General features: G+C 44.7%; 1 protein-coding gene across 2 annotated transcripts in view; it reads right to left on the minus strand.

Moving 5' to 3' along the window:
- Positions 1-18071, minus strand: part of BTAF1 (B-TFIID TATA-box binding protein associated factor 1) — a 115118-nt gene that overhangs the window by 46968 nt on the left and 50079 nt on the right. For both annotated transcript variants that reach the window (XM_088476922.1, XM_088476921.1), the window contains exons 15-21: positions 16983-17087; positions 16757-16906; positions 12830-12972; positions 10090-10264; positions 8643-8846; positions 7260-7683; positions 6490-6680 (exon numbers count right to left, since the gene is read on the minus strand). In XM_088476922.1, coding sequence (XP_088333048.1) covers positions 6490-6680; positions 7260-7683; positions 8643-8846; positions 10090-10264; positions 12830-12972; positions 16757-16906; positions 16983-17087 — 1392 coding nt within the window. The remainder of the gene's footprint in view (positions 1-6489; positions 6681-7259; positions 7684-8642; positions 8847-10089; positions 10265-12829; positions 12973-16756; positions 16907-16982; positions 17088-18071) is intronic.

Raw genomic sequence — 18071 nt, forward strand, 5'->3', positions numbered from 1 at the left:
ACGGAGGACAACAGGAAAACGAGGAGAAGGAGAAGACCACAGAACGGAACAATACCGACTGAAGGAGAACAGAGGAAACCACTGCAGGGAACACATGCAGCCACACAACTATATAAAGACCCACAACAGGCAGGTACGCCGCGCCGGGCGGGCGTCCAGTGTCCCCTGTGGAATCGGAGAAAGGGATTTATCGGTAAGTACCAAAATCCTGTTTTCTCCTTCATCCACTAGGGGACACTGGAGTTCAAGACAGTGGGGACGTCCCAAAGCCAACCTCCCGGGTGGGAAGCGCGGAGAACATGCCGACCCTTCGGGCAACCGAACAGGGACCGCATAGAACCGGAGGTTCAACGGAAGGCAAGAGCTGAGAATCAAGTGTCGTGAGCCAGGAGACAACCAGAACTCCGTGCGGAACAGACACAGAATACCACAACGTACAGTAATCGAATGGAATAAGCGGCTAGCGAGAAAACACCCTCAGATGAGAAGCATCAGAACACTGTAAACTCAGCTGAAAACAGACCAAGCCAGACTGTTGGGAGCAGAGAACTCCTACCCGAATCCATAGGAGAAGGGCAGTAACCCGAGAAGAAACCTCGAGGAAACCGTACCAGATTCGGAAACAGGAAGCTGCCACATTTTGCAGATAGCAGAATACCAGCACTGCTGGACATAACTCATATAGATAGAAGTATAACGATACCAATCTACAAAAACAGAGAGTCCACAGACTCCTCACAAAAAGTATAAGGTAAAAGTCAAGGCCGCACAGTCGCCCTGAACCCTTCCGAAAGTCCAACTACTACAAAGTTGTGAACCAGCGGAAGGATGAGACCATAGAAATCTCCAACGAGTGGAGATCACCCTGGGCATGAGGCCGAGGCGGCTTCGAGAAGATTGAGATTACAATACCTTCCAGAGGGTCAGACCGCAGTACAACCCCTTCTGAGAACAGGAATAAACCAGCAACTGAAACCCTGACGCTAAAGAGAAAACAACGGACAACTTCCAACATGATGGAAGTGCATAGGTAGTAGTAACTGCTGGCCTGAACATAGCATGAAAACAACCAGGAAGATACCAGTCAGGTACCTGTCAGTATGATAAAAATATCAACAGCTACTGAACAGGAAACCCACCAGGCCCCCTGAGTGGAACATAGTGACTGTCATACTTCTATGTAAAGATGTGCAGTAGCCCAGAGATGTGCTTTGGTCCATAACGCCAACAGATTCTAGTAGAATTGGTTCTAAATGTTGTAACTATGCACCCACACTCCAGGAAAATTCTAAAGTGTAGAGCCAACTGATTAAAAGAGCGGATGGCTGCTAGGAGGCAGTAAGGGAGAAGAACTCTATGTATGTCAGTTTACATGAAATAGGAGCCTCTACTGAGGCATTAGTGGGTAAGCTCTCACCTGTGAGCGACCAGAAGCCCTCTGGCCCGAAATGTAGAATGTCACTGACCTGTTGTATCGCAAAGCAACCCGCCACATTAGGAATAGAGAGTAGCTTCAGTGGGCTAAGACCAATGCCCTACAGCACGTACTTCAGTCTGGAGATGTGCAGTAGAAAATACTGTGGAAACTAGCAGAATGTTAGTGGAGACAAGAAGGTCGTAAAACAGGACTCTATACCTGAGCCTGTTCCATTAGAGACGTGTATCTGAAGATTATACTTATACCCCAAAAACGGTCTGCTAGTTTAAGTATCCTTACATAAATATTTACAATGTGTATTATGCCCACCAATCTAATATAACCCAGGTCTGTCCCTGCCTAAATCGGTAGGTGGCCCTAGGCCTTCAAGATATGAATTGTACCTAAGGGCCCTTTAGACTCATTCTATTGAGATATACGACAATAATATGGAGTATCGGAATCGATACTGAGAAGGGTACCTGTACTTAGACATAGAACTCGTTAGTTATCCCAAGCAAAGAAGGGAGATAGCAGTAGTGATAACCCCAGTAGGGTTAAACAGAAAACAGGTTTTTGTTTCCCAATTATTAGGAAATATACATACAAGGAATGGGCGTCTTACCAGTTTGCTACCAAGTGCATCACTGTAATGATAATAGGTCCCCCGAAACGGGGCGCCATAGATATAGACTAACATGAACCGAGCTATATAAGTATATATCCTTATATACATGTGACATGGCTAGGGTCCATACTAGAAGCAATGCCTTAGGGAATTGTGACTATCACTATGTAAGCTGCAGCACATGACTTTAGATTATAGAGCCACCATATAATATGTATGGATATAGCCTACAGCTTCTGGTAATCCCTGGCGGCTTCCCATGCGTGGTATTATAGGTAACCTAATGCTTGTAGAAGTATAGGCCTCCTACACATATACATGTATATACACACAACCCAATCCCCCGGGAGAGATCGTGTTAAGCGGAGTTATTGTACCATCTACCGCATCAGGAGTCCAGCCTCCAATCGCAGCCTTCTATCAATATGCTAGGTATCAGACATAAAACTGATAACAACAGATCCTACCCCTGCTCTTATGGTAAGGATAAGAAGCGATATCCACATATGCATATCTACATACAAATTTAGTAGGTGACAATAATATTGTAAAATTAGAACATGAGCAAAAATTAAAGCCATGGAAGGAACTGAGCCCAAGGACAAAATTCACTCCAGCATGTATATGTTCTACTGCAGGGCTAGTATAAAATACAATATACATATTATATATATATATATATATACACACACACATACATACCATACACGTGGCTTACCCCCACGCAGGGGGACTGCTCATGTACCGCGTGTGGCCGTCACTCTGCTACTGCGCAGGGGCAGGGTATGTTAGCTGCGTGCTGTCCCAGACTGGTTTCAATCCTGGGACCCTTCTGTTACAGGTGTACTCGCCTTAGCAGGTGAGCCATTTTAGCGCCAGATTAACCCATTTTTCGAAGTGGGAATCAAAAAGACCACCTCAGTGCTGTGAGGCAGCAATGCCACGTTACTAACCTCTTCCTGTATGTGCTGCCGAAGGGAACACATGAGAAATAAATAGATGCACATATGCATACCTTCTAAAGTAAGCACAGAAAACTGGTGAAAGGTTTTAAGACCAGCCTATAATGTAGTATATGTAGTATATGTGCTGCCACATATATGCATGGGAAGATACTGCCCCTCTTTAAGGCGAGCCCATGTGAGGCATAAGCCTGGGGATGGGACGCCAAAATGTGCTAACCCTGGGTGAAGGGTATGCTATAACCATAAGTTCTGGCAGCAGCACCAGAACAGTAGAGCTAGTACACCATGAGGCTATGATACTTCACAAGCTAAGATACCAAGCCATTAGATTAAGCTAGGCGCCCTTTGTTATAGAACGAAGGGAAGCCTGCCAAGCGGTGCTGCATTGGCGGGACTGTCTCGTCAATCCCTCGCTTCTAGCTGTGATGCATCGACTGAACTGGCCTCTTTCAGAACCGCCTAACGTGGTGTTATGGTGCAAAAGGGAATTGGGCTAGTTCCCATACAGCTAGCAACCAGCTATGCACTGTAGCTAGCCCTAAACTCCTGTCATACAAGGACAGGGCCTCCCCTACCCTTTGCGCTGAAGCACTCCCAGTGTGGAAGGCGTAAGAGACCCACGCTAAAGCACTCCCTGCTGCAGGTAGTGCACTGAGCTATCATGCTTGTGTGCAGTAGTAACTACAGTCCTTAAAAGGGAAACAGGGGGCGCTGTTTGTACATGAATACCGCGCTGTACGTGTGCAAACTGCTACACTCCAGTTAGCACAGCGCTGCTAGCCCCCTTAATAGTATAAAGCGGTGATGCTGTCCTGCTGTGACAGGAGTGTGAAGGTCATACAGCACTGCATCGGGGAGCCGCATTGTGCTGGTATAACGTAAGGCTATTAGCCCTATGTTATAGCTAACAGGGAAGCCTGCTCAGCCCAGCCAGGAGCTGCGGGACGCGGCATCTCCTCCTGAGATCTAGATGAGGAGCGTTGCTAATTTTTTAAAACCAGCCTAAGCAAAGACAGTGCTGCCTGCACCGGGAGAACATACAAACTCCACACAGCAAGAGCCGTGGAGAGATCCGAGCCCTGCGCTGATACTTATTTGTAGCCAGCCCTATACTCCTATCTCTACTTTTGTGCTAGCAGCACTCCCAGCGTGGGAGAAGGAGGGAGTCGCGTAGGATACCCACGCTAATTAACCCTGTTGCAGGAGTTAGGAGGCAGCCGCGCTCTTCAGGCGCTGGTCTGCACTGCACCTTTAACCAGCGGCAGGCAGTGGTACAGATGGCGCGGCTATTATGCATGACGCGCCCTTCCCTAAAATCCCGGCTATCAGTGTGTGCGCGCGCGCGTGCACTGTTATGCTCGCCTCTGCCCACTTACTAGGAAAGAGTGGGCTGGGCGTAATGTAGGGAAGACAACCTTCCTCCCGGCCCTGCAGAACGGGGTGCGGGACCAGCAGATACATTTATAAGGCTGGGCCGCTCAATAAGGGAAGCCTCTTTACGCGGGTACTCCTTACCAAGGATCGCGCTGCTTGTCAGCGCTGCAACTGCCTCTGTAGAGGGACGCGTCTGGCCTCCTGAAGCCGGCCATTACACCAGATGGCAGGACCTCGCCTGTGCTGCACTATTTAGTGAGCAGCGGTGCGGCGTCTGTCTTACTCACACCTGGCTGCCCCGCTGGTTGGGCTGCCCCGCAATTAGGGCCGCGAAGGGGGGCGTGGCTTTTCCCCGAGTGCGGCCGCCATTTTAATAATGGGGGGGCTGCTGCTGCCCGCTCTAGACGCGGCAGGATGCCCTCCCAGGTACCTCTGAGGTCCCTTCCCGGGGGGACTAATGCAGAGTATGTCAGCGCAGCAGCGCTAACGGACCGGCAGACCGCGCTGCTCTCAGATGAGGGCTTAGAGCACGAGCCCGACTCCATCCCCTCGTTAATAGGAGGGGGATGGCTAGGAATAAGTCAGTCAGCAGCTCCGACACTACCACTTTCACTGGCAGGGGGAAGGAGCAGTGTGTGACAGCCATGCAGTGTGCGCTGTCCCTGAGCCCAGCGTTTTGGCCCACCACTCCAGCTAGTCAGGAGTAGTGGGATATACTTACGGACTGCTGCGGCCGGGTTGCTGGGCTGGGGGGCAAATGAGGAAACCCGGACACGAACCGGTTTCAGTTGTGGCGGGTCCTCATGGAGTCCGATGACTCTGTTTAAAGTCCCCCCTCAGGGTCACCGGACACAGACTGCAGTAGCCGTGTGGTGCCCTCCCGGCGGCTCCCACGTAGCAGGCAGACTGCCACAGTAAGCAGCCTGCCTGTCCTCAGTGCTTGTATAAAAGCTTAAAATATAATTATATGAGAAAGGCTGGAGACAGCCTGATGTGCGACCGGCTCTCTCGGGCACATTCTAAAAACTGGGGCTGATGGGGCATAGAGGGGGAGGAGCCAGTCACACTTCTAGATTATTTAAAGTGCCAGGCTCTACTCTACCACCGTCTATACCCCACTGTCTTGAACTCCAGTGTCCCCTAGTGGATGAAGGAGAAAAAAAAGTTTGTTGCCATCATTTTGTTTTTTCCCCCCAGTGTGACATGAGACTGAGCACCAGCAATGGCTACAACGCCTTTTTGTGTTATAAAGTGACTTCCCCTGCTCCGATCCCACCTATTACCATCTGCTCGGCTCAGCAGGGACACAATAAACGGACTCTCCTGATCAATTATGACAATATTAATGGATGGCACTAACAATTTGAATGTTTAATGAGGTTGACGAGAAGCACGTTCTTCACATCATCAAATGAGCAGAACTCTGAGCAAGGACAGAGGATTCAGAGTTGTAAGCATCTCAGTGGCAACTCCACTTGTGGCTTAGAGAGAGTAACTCTATGGGATCTGGGCGCTCAGTGTAGGATAAGGGTGTTGTGGCTGTGTAGAGCCCTCTCTGAAGCTGCGTAAACACTACATGAGGTGTGTACCCACTGACAGAACGCCACAATGTAACGATACATCATGTGCGCTGTACACTACACGATCCGGTGTGCTAGTGACTGACTCTTTACCATACAGGAATTACAGCACTACAGTAATGGTGTTTTTAAAGGATCACTAGACAATAATATCCTCAAATATGTAAAATTTCATATAATTAAAACAGAAGATATCAGTCACATCCTTTACTATATTTGGTGTGTAGCTAAGTGCAAGCTACTGGCTTACCAGCAATTTACTGTAAAAATTGTGGCATAAAAAAAAATGCCAGCTGCATTGCCCTTCAAATGGCATTACTGACTGCTGTATGCGGGAGGATCATTTGCAGATTAGTTTTAGGGTTGTGGCCATCTAAATCATTGTGTAATCATAGAGTAGATTTTAAAGTGATAAAACAAAACAAATGTTCTAAATGAAGTCAGGCTTCCCTGAAATAATATAAATAAAAAGGTGAAGATTACATACTGTACAGGAGAACATGCATGTAAACAAATAGCAGGTACCTCATCAGACTCTAGGGGCCCGTGGCCACCCCCTCCCGCTGACAGCTCCGCCACCTGAGCTCTTGAAGCTTTAGGAATTGGGCCCCGTCTGCTAGTAATTGCAAAAGCAGCTTGTTGATGTCTGTACAAGGTAATTATCCCTCTGTGCTTGGTGACTGTGTGACATGTTCCATCTTTTTCAGAGTTTGTTCCTTAAGAATAAAAAAGTACATATTGCATGATAACAAACCAGCTAAATTATCAGTGTAATAGCATATTACATGCAGTGGTGTAACTATTCATTTTGCTCCCCCTGCCAGTTCTAGAGCTCTATCTTTCCTTTACGTTTTTATTCTCTATTTACCTTGACAAAGGGGCGTGCTGCCCCGAAGCGTTGGTAACATGTGTAAGGAAAACATTAAATGATTTTGTACCAGTCTCCAAGTACCGCTGAGATATAGAGTGTGTGTGTGTGTATATATATATATATATATATATATATACATACACACATATATATCTGTGTGTATGTGTGTGTGTATATCTATATATCTAGCTAGCTGTGTGTGTGTGTGTGTGTGTGTGTGTGTGTGTGTGTGTGTGTGTGTGTGTGTGTGTGTGTGTGTGTGTGTGTGTGTGTGTGTGTGTGTGTATAATATATAAATATAAAGAAACTATAGGATTGTGATAACCCCCCCAAATCAATTACCGTAATTTTAAATAGAAAAGGTTTTCAATTTTATTCTGAATGAACAATCCCCCAATATGCCATATAGAACTACTAATCGTACCTTTTAAAATGTCCATGTTGTTCAGGGTAGGGGCAGGGCAGCTCACAGACGGGGTAATATTGGGATCCACACACACTGAACTGAAGAGGTTCTTAAGAATTTTGGGGTTTGGGCAAGGAGTCCTTATGATGCATTGCTGCAGTAGTTTGGCAATTGCCAGCGCTGCATGGTTCTGCACCACCGTATTCTCTTCCTTTTTCACAGCCTCCATTAAGGGTTTAATAACTGGATTAAGCTTCTCTGGCAGCTGCATGATGTTGACGATGGCGCAAGCAGCAGACGTGTGCACCCTGAGCTGCAGGACCTGCCACTCCTGATTGGTCTCCGTTACTGTCATCTGCACTTGCTGCCTCTTTCCATCCAGTTGCTGGAAGGGTTTAGTATTAACCCACGGAGCAGTTGCTTCATTGAACAGTGTAGTGACCTAGAAACGAAAGATATATAACCTAGGTCCCACACAATTTCCACACTTACATAATCACTGTATAAGCTGAACCAAGGCCTGCACTGACTGTTACACCTTTAGGATCTCTGCTAAGATCTAGTGGTACAGGTTGAGTCTCCCATATACAAAATGTTTGGGACCAGGGGTATATTGGATAATGGAATATCCCGTATTTTGGAATATTTCCATATCATAATGAAATATCTTGGGAATGGGACCCCAATATACACACAGAATGCATTTATGTGTTATATATACACACCTTATACACAGAGCCTGCAGGTAATTTTATACATATTTTCAATAATTTTGTGGCTCAAGCAAAGTTTGTGTAAATTCATTTATGTTTCATATACACCTTATACACAGCCTGAAGGTAATTTTATACAACATTTTTAAGTTTGTGCCTTGGACAACGTTTGTGTACATTGAACCATCAAATATCAAAGGTTTCATTATCTGTCATACCAAAATAATTCCGTATTTTGGAATATTGGGTATTTCACAATATTTGGATATGGGAGACTCAACCTGTATAGTTCATTTATTAGAACTTCAAGAAGGAAGGGTTGCCCCTAGCAACCAGTTTCCTATTTTTGTTTGAACGTACAAGATAAATAGGTAGGGTGATTGGTTGCTATGGGCAACACATTCTACTTTTTTCCTTTAGAAGTTTAAGCAAATCTTACGAATATCTCATTCGAGGTTGTTTAGTGAGTCAGCGTGTATAGAAAGACAAAATTATTCCTTAACCAAAGTAGCACTTTGATAATGGGCTATAACAATAGCTAGAATGCTTTTACTTGAAAGCTTTATAGTGGTTAGATTAAAAAAAGAATAATAAACTCTGTACTTGTATTTGGCTGCAAAGTGCAGCACTTATGATATAATTAGGTTATTATTGGCCCAGCGGTTCAATCCATTGTACAATCACTCACCAAGTCATTAGCCTGGTCTATGGTGAATACGCTGCAGCTCACTTTACTCCGGATATCTATTTGAGCATCAGCCAGGGAGGAAATAAGCTGTTTGCACTCATTCTGCATCCGTGTGAAAGGGATTGCGATCTCGTCGTAATACAGGTGCTCAGAGAGAACTGCAAGCAGGCGTGGCTGGACTGCGAGGACTACTGTTTTACATTCCTATGGATACAGATTGAATGACTAAGTACGCCACAAAGTAGAACCATGGTAAACAGGACAAGCTTTATTTACATTAAGTGTGACAAGGACATATTTAAAGTGAGGAAAAAAAAAACCATTAAGCACTCACCCAGTTGAAATAAATTAAAAAAAATAAATGTTTGAACAAATAAATGGGCAACTACACTGATCATGTAAGCAAAGTCCTTTCTGGTGCTGGTTCCCCCAATTGAACAGTCAATAAATGACTGGTTTTTTTATGAAGTATAACTAAAGATTCACCATATATTAATTAAAATCACATCTGTATCAAAAGGTAGCCATCATATACCATTATACAGCAAACATCAAATCTTGCATAAACCCGTTACGCGTTTCACAGGACTGCTGCCTGGTTCTTTAGACAGTTTGGGCGGAATTCATTTGATTTCGCGGCCCGCATCTCCTGTCTAAAGTGACAGGAGATCGCGGGCCGCTATGCAATTGTGCCAGCTTTTCACGCTGATCGCGCCCATAGAGGTCAGGTTTAGCCGCGTAAAGCAGCTAAACCCGACCAAAGTGCTGGGCGTGATCGCGAAAAGTGATGTTTGGGCGCCCAAACATGTCACTTTTCGCACATTTCAGCTCTCATCCCCCAGGGGCTGCGAGCTGAAATGTAGCGCTTGGCAGCTGATCGCGCCCGACAGGAGCAAGAATAGAATAGCTCCGTCGGGCGCGATAGGGGATGAAAAGAATTGAATTCCGCCCTTTGTTTTTCTGATTAACATAATCCCAACTCTTCGGGTACGAATAGCACCCTTTATCCCTTAGCTCATTCAGTATAAAGGAGTTCAAGTAGAGCCCCAACTTGTAACTTGCAGGTTTTTCAAGATTCTGTAGTTAATGCCTTGGTGCCAAATACCACAGGTCACCTTCAGGGGTCTTGTGAGGCCAGAGCGGTTTTGGAGTCATGATGGGGGACCTACACATAGTAGGCCGGTGGTTTTAATGTTATGCCTGACTGGTGAATATGGATAACAGCCCCCTCCCCCCCCCAAAAAAAAGTTTCTATATATCCACAAGAACTAGGAAAATAAAAAGGACATTCAATAGTGGGAATCACAATTTGTCATCCAGCCTCCAGCTATAATAGCATTAAGGATGTGTATTCATAGCAGGAAACTATTAAAAACGCACCCTTCATGTAAACTGAAAGACAAACCATATCTTAGTAGAAGTATAGATAATGAATCAGCTTTGTTACCTTTTGCAACGCAGCCCACTCACAAATAACGAGAGCCACGCTGATCCTCTGCAAGGCAGACTTGGAGTTCAGATGGAAGAGGAGCAGCTGAGCTAGTGACTCTGCAGGCTTGATCTCCTGGCAGGCTGTATTTACACTGGGATCACAGATACAGCAGCATAATGATCCTAACAATCTAGAAGTGAGGAGAGTCCAGAGATATTTTTCACTGAAAAAATTCTGAAAACATAAGCAAAGTAAACTATGATTTATGCCCATAAAATGCTTTACTTTGTTAACGAATCACCCTAGCAAGTCCACCAAGTGCAACGATATAGGGAATTACATTTTCAACTTTATTATGCAAAGAGTAGCACCTACTCATTTATATATGTAGGGAATGTTATCCAGTAGCCATATTCGGAAATCTTAATTTTGTTCGAAAAATAATTTTTGGATGGAAATTTCCCCATTTGAAACCTTCCCTTCTCAGAGCATCTAGAGTTTGTAGCACAACCTAGGAAATGGGGCAGAGTTTGTCTGGCTCCACATTCCTTCTATTCCAAGGAAAGGCCCAACACTGACTCGTAAAAGCGCTCCATGGTAGTGTAACTGTAGCCGAGGGATTGTACAAGTCCTGTATTGAATGCAAGGCCTGGAATAACTACTTGTCTTAAAGAGTTAGAGATGTATTGCATTAAGGCTTTTGTCTTAAGCTGGGTGCACACTTACTGATGTGTGTACCCAGCGGTGAGACGGCCTACAGACAGGGCGGCCGGTACACATTACACGATCCGGTGCCCGACATGCCGGGCACCGGCTCCAGTCACGTGCCTGGCATCGTTCATCACATTAACAGATTGAGCAGCATGTACTGCAGATCTGTCGGGGTGATGAAAAACCCAGCGGGAGCTCGCATGGGCAGATATAGTGGGTACACACTTGTCGACGTAGATCAGGCGACATCATCCAATGTGTACCCTTTTTTAGGCTGGTTCCAGGATAGTTGCTCTTGTGCCCATCCCTGTCAGGCAGAAAATATATGCATCTCCACTGCTGGGAAAGGTATATAGTTTAGCCTTAGTGGGAGATTTATCAAATCTTGGAGAAATTCATTAATCACTTTACAGACTGCGCTAAAAAAAAAACCAAAAAAAAAAAAACCACACAATTACCATAAGCAAACAAACAATCAGCTTCTATGAGCAACTTCTCCCCAAAGATTTGATAAATCTCCATTAACCCCTTGCTGGTCGCATGAGATTCAACTGTGCCCAACTGGGCTTTCCTTGAGACACTATTGCAACCATGTCAGAAAGAGCTTCTAGCAGCCGCCAGTGGACAATCTTCTAGCAGCTCAGGAGGCAGTGCCGGCCCCTCTGCTCTAAAACGGATCCCTCTCAGTCCCCTCCTTCTGCCCTGGCCACAGCGAAGGGGATGCGGCTGCAGGAAGACAGTCTTCCTGTAGCCTGACCTCAGAGCTTGAGACAGCCACTGCTGATCGCCATTCCTGTTAGGATCTCCCACAGTCTGAGCATGCCTCTGTGAGAGTTCCCTGTAGCTTCGCCTCACCCCAGTGTCTCCTCTCCCAGGCAGCACCGCAGAAGTGACGGGCAACCCTCAGAACAACCCATACCCTGCTGCTAGCTTCTCTTCTTGCAGGACTGAAGTAGTAGTTTTACAGTTAAAAAAAAAAAAAATAACACATTTTATGTATTTAATTGTTTTATATCTTTTTTTTTTATTTTTAACACAGCAAAAGGTGTTTTTTATTACATTACTTTTTTTTCAAATGTCCTCAAAATTGTTGATTTTCTTCAAAAATCAAATTACATAAATAAAAGCTTAGATTTTAAGAAGTATAATTTTTGATAATCTGAATATTTGTTAAAACTGGTTTCAGTATTTTTTTTTTTTTTTTTTTTTAACATTAAATATATTTTGGGGGACATTTTTTGAAAAAAAAAAATATTATCCAGTCAAGTGGTTAGTGGTAACCAGTAAGATAGGTTTATAACAGCGTTTGGCTGACTCCTTTTTGAAGGAACGGTTTAGTCTCCATAAGGGTCATAGATAGACATATCTTACTGCTTAGCACATTAAAGCTAAACAATACACCCTTCCCAGCGCCGCTGATGCATCCAATTTCTCAGCTATAATTTGTGGGGTTTGGCAGTGAACCCCTCCTCTTCTAAAGCAACAGATCAGGCACTGTTCTTGGCTCCGCCCACAAAGGCCATCTTTTAGGCAGGAAATATGGCCTAAAGAGATGGCCATCATATAGTACAGTGCAACTAACGCAGAGAGCCCAACTGCCATAGACAGGCACACAGGATAGAAAATGGTTATTTTTGAAAAAGTTGGTTAAGCCAAATTTTCTTTCCAATGGTGAACACTGGAATACCATGGGGTGCAGTACAGGAGCTTGGGTCCTTTAAATTTAATGCTAAAACCTCAAGCTCCTCCCCCTTTAAACCGTTGTGGACGCCTGAGAGTTCAGCATTTCTTTTAGAAAAAAAAGGACAACAGGTCTAAGGGTCTGAAAAAAAGAGAGGAAAGAATCTACTATAACTAAAACCACAATCCTAATCAAGAATAACTAAGAAATAAAACCAGAGAGTAATGGGAGGGTGTCTAGTGTCCACCTATGGACTGAACGAAATGGATTTAAGGCATGTCCAAAAGTCCATTTTCTATGACTTTCAATTGTCTGCTGGTATAAAAGATACATTAGATTAATAATTCTAGGAGGTATACTGACTTTGCTGCTGCAACACGAGCTCGGGTCACCACGTAGTCCCTAGAGGCAGAGTCGTCGGTCACACTGTCTGAACCAGCGATATACTCTTGTGTTGCTTCCTTTATCTGGCACTGACCTTGACGCAATTTGCCCCCTGCTTTTTCCTACATCAATTCAGAAATCAAATATATAGAATTCTGGACAGTATTTTGAGCATGAAAGCACCTTAAGATACAACAATGCAATGAAAAGTTCAGCATTTCTCAGGGTTAAAAAAAACAAAAACAAAACTACACACTTAAGTAGTATATAATGTAACATTAATCCATTAAATTGTAAAAAGAAGAAGTGAAAAATTAGAACAAGCTACTTATAAATTCTGTATTCCATAGCAGACACTCAATGGCTGGTCTATCCCCAATAGAGCTTTGTAGAGAGGGATTTAACAATCAAGTAAAAATAAATGAATAAAAAAACAGCATCAAAGATGGACTCTGCAATGTACCAAAAAACCCTCAACAGGAGAGAAATGAATTGGAATGATCAATTGTATGGAGAATCTTCCATCAAAAAGGCAGCGATGTCAACATTGTTAATGCTATGAAAAAAAAAAAAAAGAAGAGAAGGACAGATAATAGAAAGGGCAGGGGGTTTGACCAGGCGACTACGCTGCACTGATGTCTCAGTCAACTGCCCACCCTGGTCAAGTGTCCACGAAGGAAAAGTAATTGGTACCCCATGAGAAAAGTACCATCAGGCATTTTAAGGAGATGAGACACACCTGTGTGTGTATATATCACAGGACAGAGCATCCCAGCAATGAAACTCAGGTATTGGGATAAATCTATATGCACCACATTCAAGGAGTGGAACGCTACATTTCTAGGTGAAGGCACAAGGATGATACCACTGGCTCCTGAGTAATGCATACAATTTGAAACTACCTCAGCCAGGAGTGGGGGAACAGTACACAGGAATTACCTTCGTTTCAAAGAAAACCAGTTGTAGACAATTATAGGAGGAAAAAAAAAAAAAAAAGTCAGCTAAAGACCATTCTAGGTGAAACCGCAAGAAAAGTTGCTCTCAATCCATGCAATAAAACACCAGAGAGTAGAACAAAGGAGCTGAAGAGAACAAGACCCAAGAGCTATCCTGCTGTTCAGAGCCATGGTCCAAGCTGCAGAACATTAATCAGAAAAGTGGACTTCTGTACTCTGGGCACTGATGAAGACGGAGCTTCGTGGTGACAACCTACCACACTGATGTGGAGTACTTTCTTATCTGATAGGAGATAGACATCATACTCCTAATAAAAGGAACCAACTTGTGAGAAAGGTGGATGGGACTTTAGGTGCACGAGACATGCATTTTAAATAGAGTGCATGTGGCATTGCAGACAAAGTACCACTACAGTAACTGCATATGTTGATAAGTGGTGACATTGGCTCTTACATTAAGAACATTTTTGCCTGAGGAATGGACAGCATCAAAATGGAGGCCCATTAAGGCACAAAAAGGTGACCAGGTCAGCAGGTTTTTGCGATAGTATAAGATCCATGACCATGTTTATAATCAGACGGGGAAAACAATCTCTCCAGATAAGGTCTACAACAGAGGGAACTGTCTAGGTACGAAATATTCATGATCCCCTGACAAGTAACAGGTCCAAACTAGAAACATTTGATGCAAACATGCTTACCATGTAAATTTTGTGAATGTTTGTACAGATCATCCAATAGAGCTACTTGACTGTAGTCACATGCTACCAATCTATTAGCATGCCCAGTAACCAGTTCAAGAAGAGCATCACCTGCCCCTTTATGCAGAAACTTGGGGACCCACAAGAAGTGGTTGAGAGACTAAAGGTCGAGGATTGGCTGGAAGAACTTGTTCGGCTTCTGAACCAAGAAGAGATAGGCATAGAAACACATGCCTTTGAGCCTGGGGTACTGGAATAATTAACCTGGAGGCCAGAAGGGAGTGAATGGACTCCAGGCGGGCTTTGCTTTTCCTGGATCCACTTGGAAGGCCAGTGGAAAAGAACTGGGTCAGAGTACGCTTTCAAAAGGTTAGAGCTTAGCCATGAAAAACAACACCACGTACCTAGACGTCCAATGTGGTTGCCACCCACTCAAGCAGAGGCTAGAACCAAACATGTGATGGCACAGTCATGGGAATAAATAACCTTAGGAAGGTTTCCAACTTCCTATCCGTTGGACCCATAAGTGAAGCTCTATTAGGTATAGGAAGGTTAGAGCTCTTAATTAGGCGAGCAATATGCGCCTCAACCGTAGGAGGAGGCTCCCACTTGTGACGCTACTCAGCCGGGAGTGGATAAAGGGCCGCAATGCACTTGGAGACCTGATAGTGTGTTCAAGCCTTCACTAAGAGGTCCTCAAGCTGTTCTGACTTAGGGAATTCTACTGAAATACGCTTTTATTGCTTGAAAACCGGAACTTTTGACCTAGGAGTCGGTTCCTCATCCTCAATTGCCAGGACCAATTTAACCGCCTTAATCAAGTGCACTACATCTACATGAGATGAGGATTCCTTCTGGACAGAGGAGGTCTCAATATCTGAAGCAATGGAACCAATCTCTTCAAGGTCAGAGGAAACCTCAGAGCACGAAGTATAAGCAGACTGGGGAAAGCCCAGTCCTTATAAAGCATCTGCTGGAAGGAAGCGGACACCTGCACTAAACCCTGTACTGATTGGGAGTAGGAACTCATCCATGGTGGTTTCAAAGTGGGAGGCTGCAGAACCGCAGCAAGGTGGGACCCTGTAGGAGGGAAGGGAGGAGTGTGGGTTGTCAAAACGGACAGCCAACTGTAACCTTATCTGCGACAGGTAGGCAGCTCAAGCCGGCTCCTGGTTGGAGGCTGTGGATGGGACCTCTTGCTGCTGATCTGTGCAGCAGCAGATACAGAGACCATACTGGACTGGATCCTGCGGGCAGAGACCAACAGAACAAGATCTCCATGTACACTGCCCTTGGAAGACATGGTAGAATCCAAGGCAATCCCCACACACGAAGCTGTAGTGACAGACGTGTGCAATAAAAGGAAAAGTGCAATGAATGTAGTGCCGCACAAATTTAATAAGTGGGGCATAGTAAAAGGGGGACATAGTGAATCCCTCACCCTGTTAACACAAGGGCTATCTCTGAGAGTAATACAGAGAGACTGCATAAAGATAAAACAGGCAGAGAGAGAAAAGAAAGTACCTTTCAAATGAAGACCAGCACACAGTACATTCAATGCAGCATAAAATGGGCAGTGAGTACTCAGTCCTAACCCCAGTTGGCTGGAAGGAGCAAAACCGTATGACCTGACCTGAGAGGTATACAGGGAGACAGGATCCCAACTCTCCGGAGACCAACTGCAGCAGGTCAGTGTAATAAAAATGGCTTCTCAACGTGTGTGGGGGAGGGAGAGGAGGAGGAGTCAAACACTGATGGGAAGCCTCCGTGAGGGAAAACACCATGAGCTGGGGGAGGAGGTAACAGGGAGAGCCCACCTCCCTGTCTGATAAGGAGCCCCAGGACAATGGCCGCCACTGTAATAGTGCACAGTTACCCGTGTACCGGTGGTTTAGTGGGGGTGCGGGTCGACCTGGCCACCAGCTGTCAAGAGATCCACCGGCGGGTGAGACCGCACCAATGCGGCTCCCTGCAATGACTTTGTATGTCACTACGATGCAAATATGATGCTAAATTTAGGAAGAAGTACGAAAAGTTACCAGTGGCGAAGCATCTAAGGCGCCCAAGCGTCTCGCACAATAAGGAGTAAAACTATTTTAATTAGAACACATCTGTAATTGAACAAGGGCAGTAAATTGTAGAAACATTGAACACAACAACATAAGTTGAGAAGCCGCTAAAATCTAGGCCTAGAAATACACTGAACATTGTTTCTACAGAGACCACAACCATTTAGAAGTCAACCTCACCTTTGACTTGGGCTTCACCTCTAGCAGCATGTTTAAATCGATAGGTAGATGAGAAGGTTGCATCATTAAACAGAGCCAAGCACCCATCCAGGGGCAAGCAGCAGCCACCACGTACTGCACAGAAGCTTTGCGTATTAGTTCCTGCCACACCTGTGGAAAGAACAGCATGATGTAGTACAAGAAGGCTGAATGTTTCATAACCCTTTGATAGAGATACTGATACTACCTTGTGGATAAGGTCAAGAATTTCCTGGTTGCTCTCCAGAATACATATCTGAAATATATGCCGCAGCATGTCCTGCAAGATAGGGGTCAGCCAGCCGGTACAGCTCTGGAATACATAGAGAACTATATAGTGACAGGCATCAGCATTTTAAGTACATTTTGTCAGGTAGAGGATATAACAGCCTTCAGATTTACAATGGCTAGTTCATTTCTCGAGTATTGACCATCCGCTGTCTACCATCCCAGACTTTCATGTTGCTGCCTGAATGCTTCTGGCTTACAGTAGCCACACACTTCCTTCACCAGCATCAGACTGGTTATTCAACTTATGTATCGGATGGTCCCCACGTCTTAGGAGCTAAACAGATCTCTGGCCAAATGAGCCAACAGTCTGCCTTATGTCATTTTAAATTTGTATCATGGCACCAGGGGCCATGTGCAGTGGGACCAGAGTGCAGGGCACCTGCCAGTCACAGTCTTTCTGGCGATGCATTTAGGCCAACGGCACATACACAGGGCGTGCAGCGCTGAGCCCCCTTGGCCTATGGACACAGCAAAGCCTGCAGCCACTGAGACCCCACTGCCTGCTACACATTGTGTACAGCACTGTATAATATCCTGCTGCTTTATTTATAAAGATATAAATTAACAAACATTTCTTTAGTAAGCATTAATAAGTATTTCAAAACCATTTACAAATTAACAATCTATATTGTAGTTTAAAATAATGTAAAGGAAATATAAAACTAAGGGGGGGGGAAGTTTACCCCTCGACTAATTACCGGGCAAAATTCCTGCTGTTTAATTAAATCGCCTCTTCCCCGCACTGAAACATATTCCGCATACACTGCAGAATAAATGTGTATTTTTTTCCCCCACGCCAGATTTAGGCTGCGAGGTTCAGTCCGACTGAGGGGACTCGCACGGGATAATCCCCGCTAACTGCATACGCCCATAAAAGTCATCTTATTGTGATCAGCTTAGAAGAGGTACAATTATAAAGAGCGATATGTGCCAACATTAAAAATATACACTGTAGTTTTCCCTGGGATACAATAGTGTTTGAATAAATTCACAAGTAAGTAAATTG

This window comes from Taudactylus pleione, unplaced genomic scaffold, assembly GCF_031769625.1.
Source record: "Taudactylus pleione unplaced genomic scaffold, aTauple2 ptg000198l, whole genome shotgun sequence".
Lineage (NCBI taxonomy): Eukaryota > Metazoa > Chordata > Amphibia > Anura > Myobatrachidae > Taudactylus > Taudactylus pleione.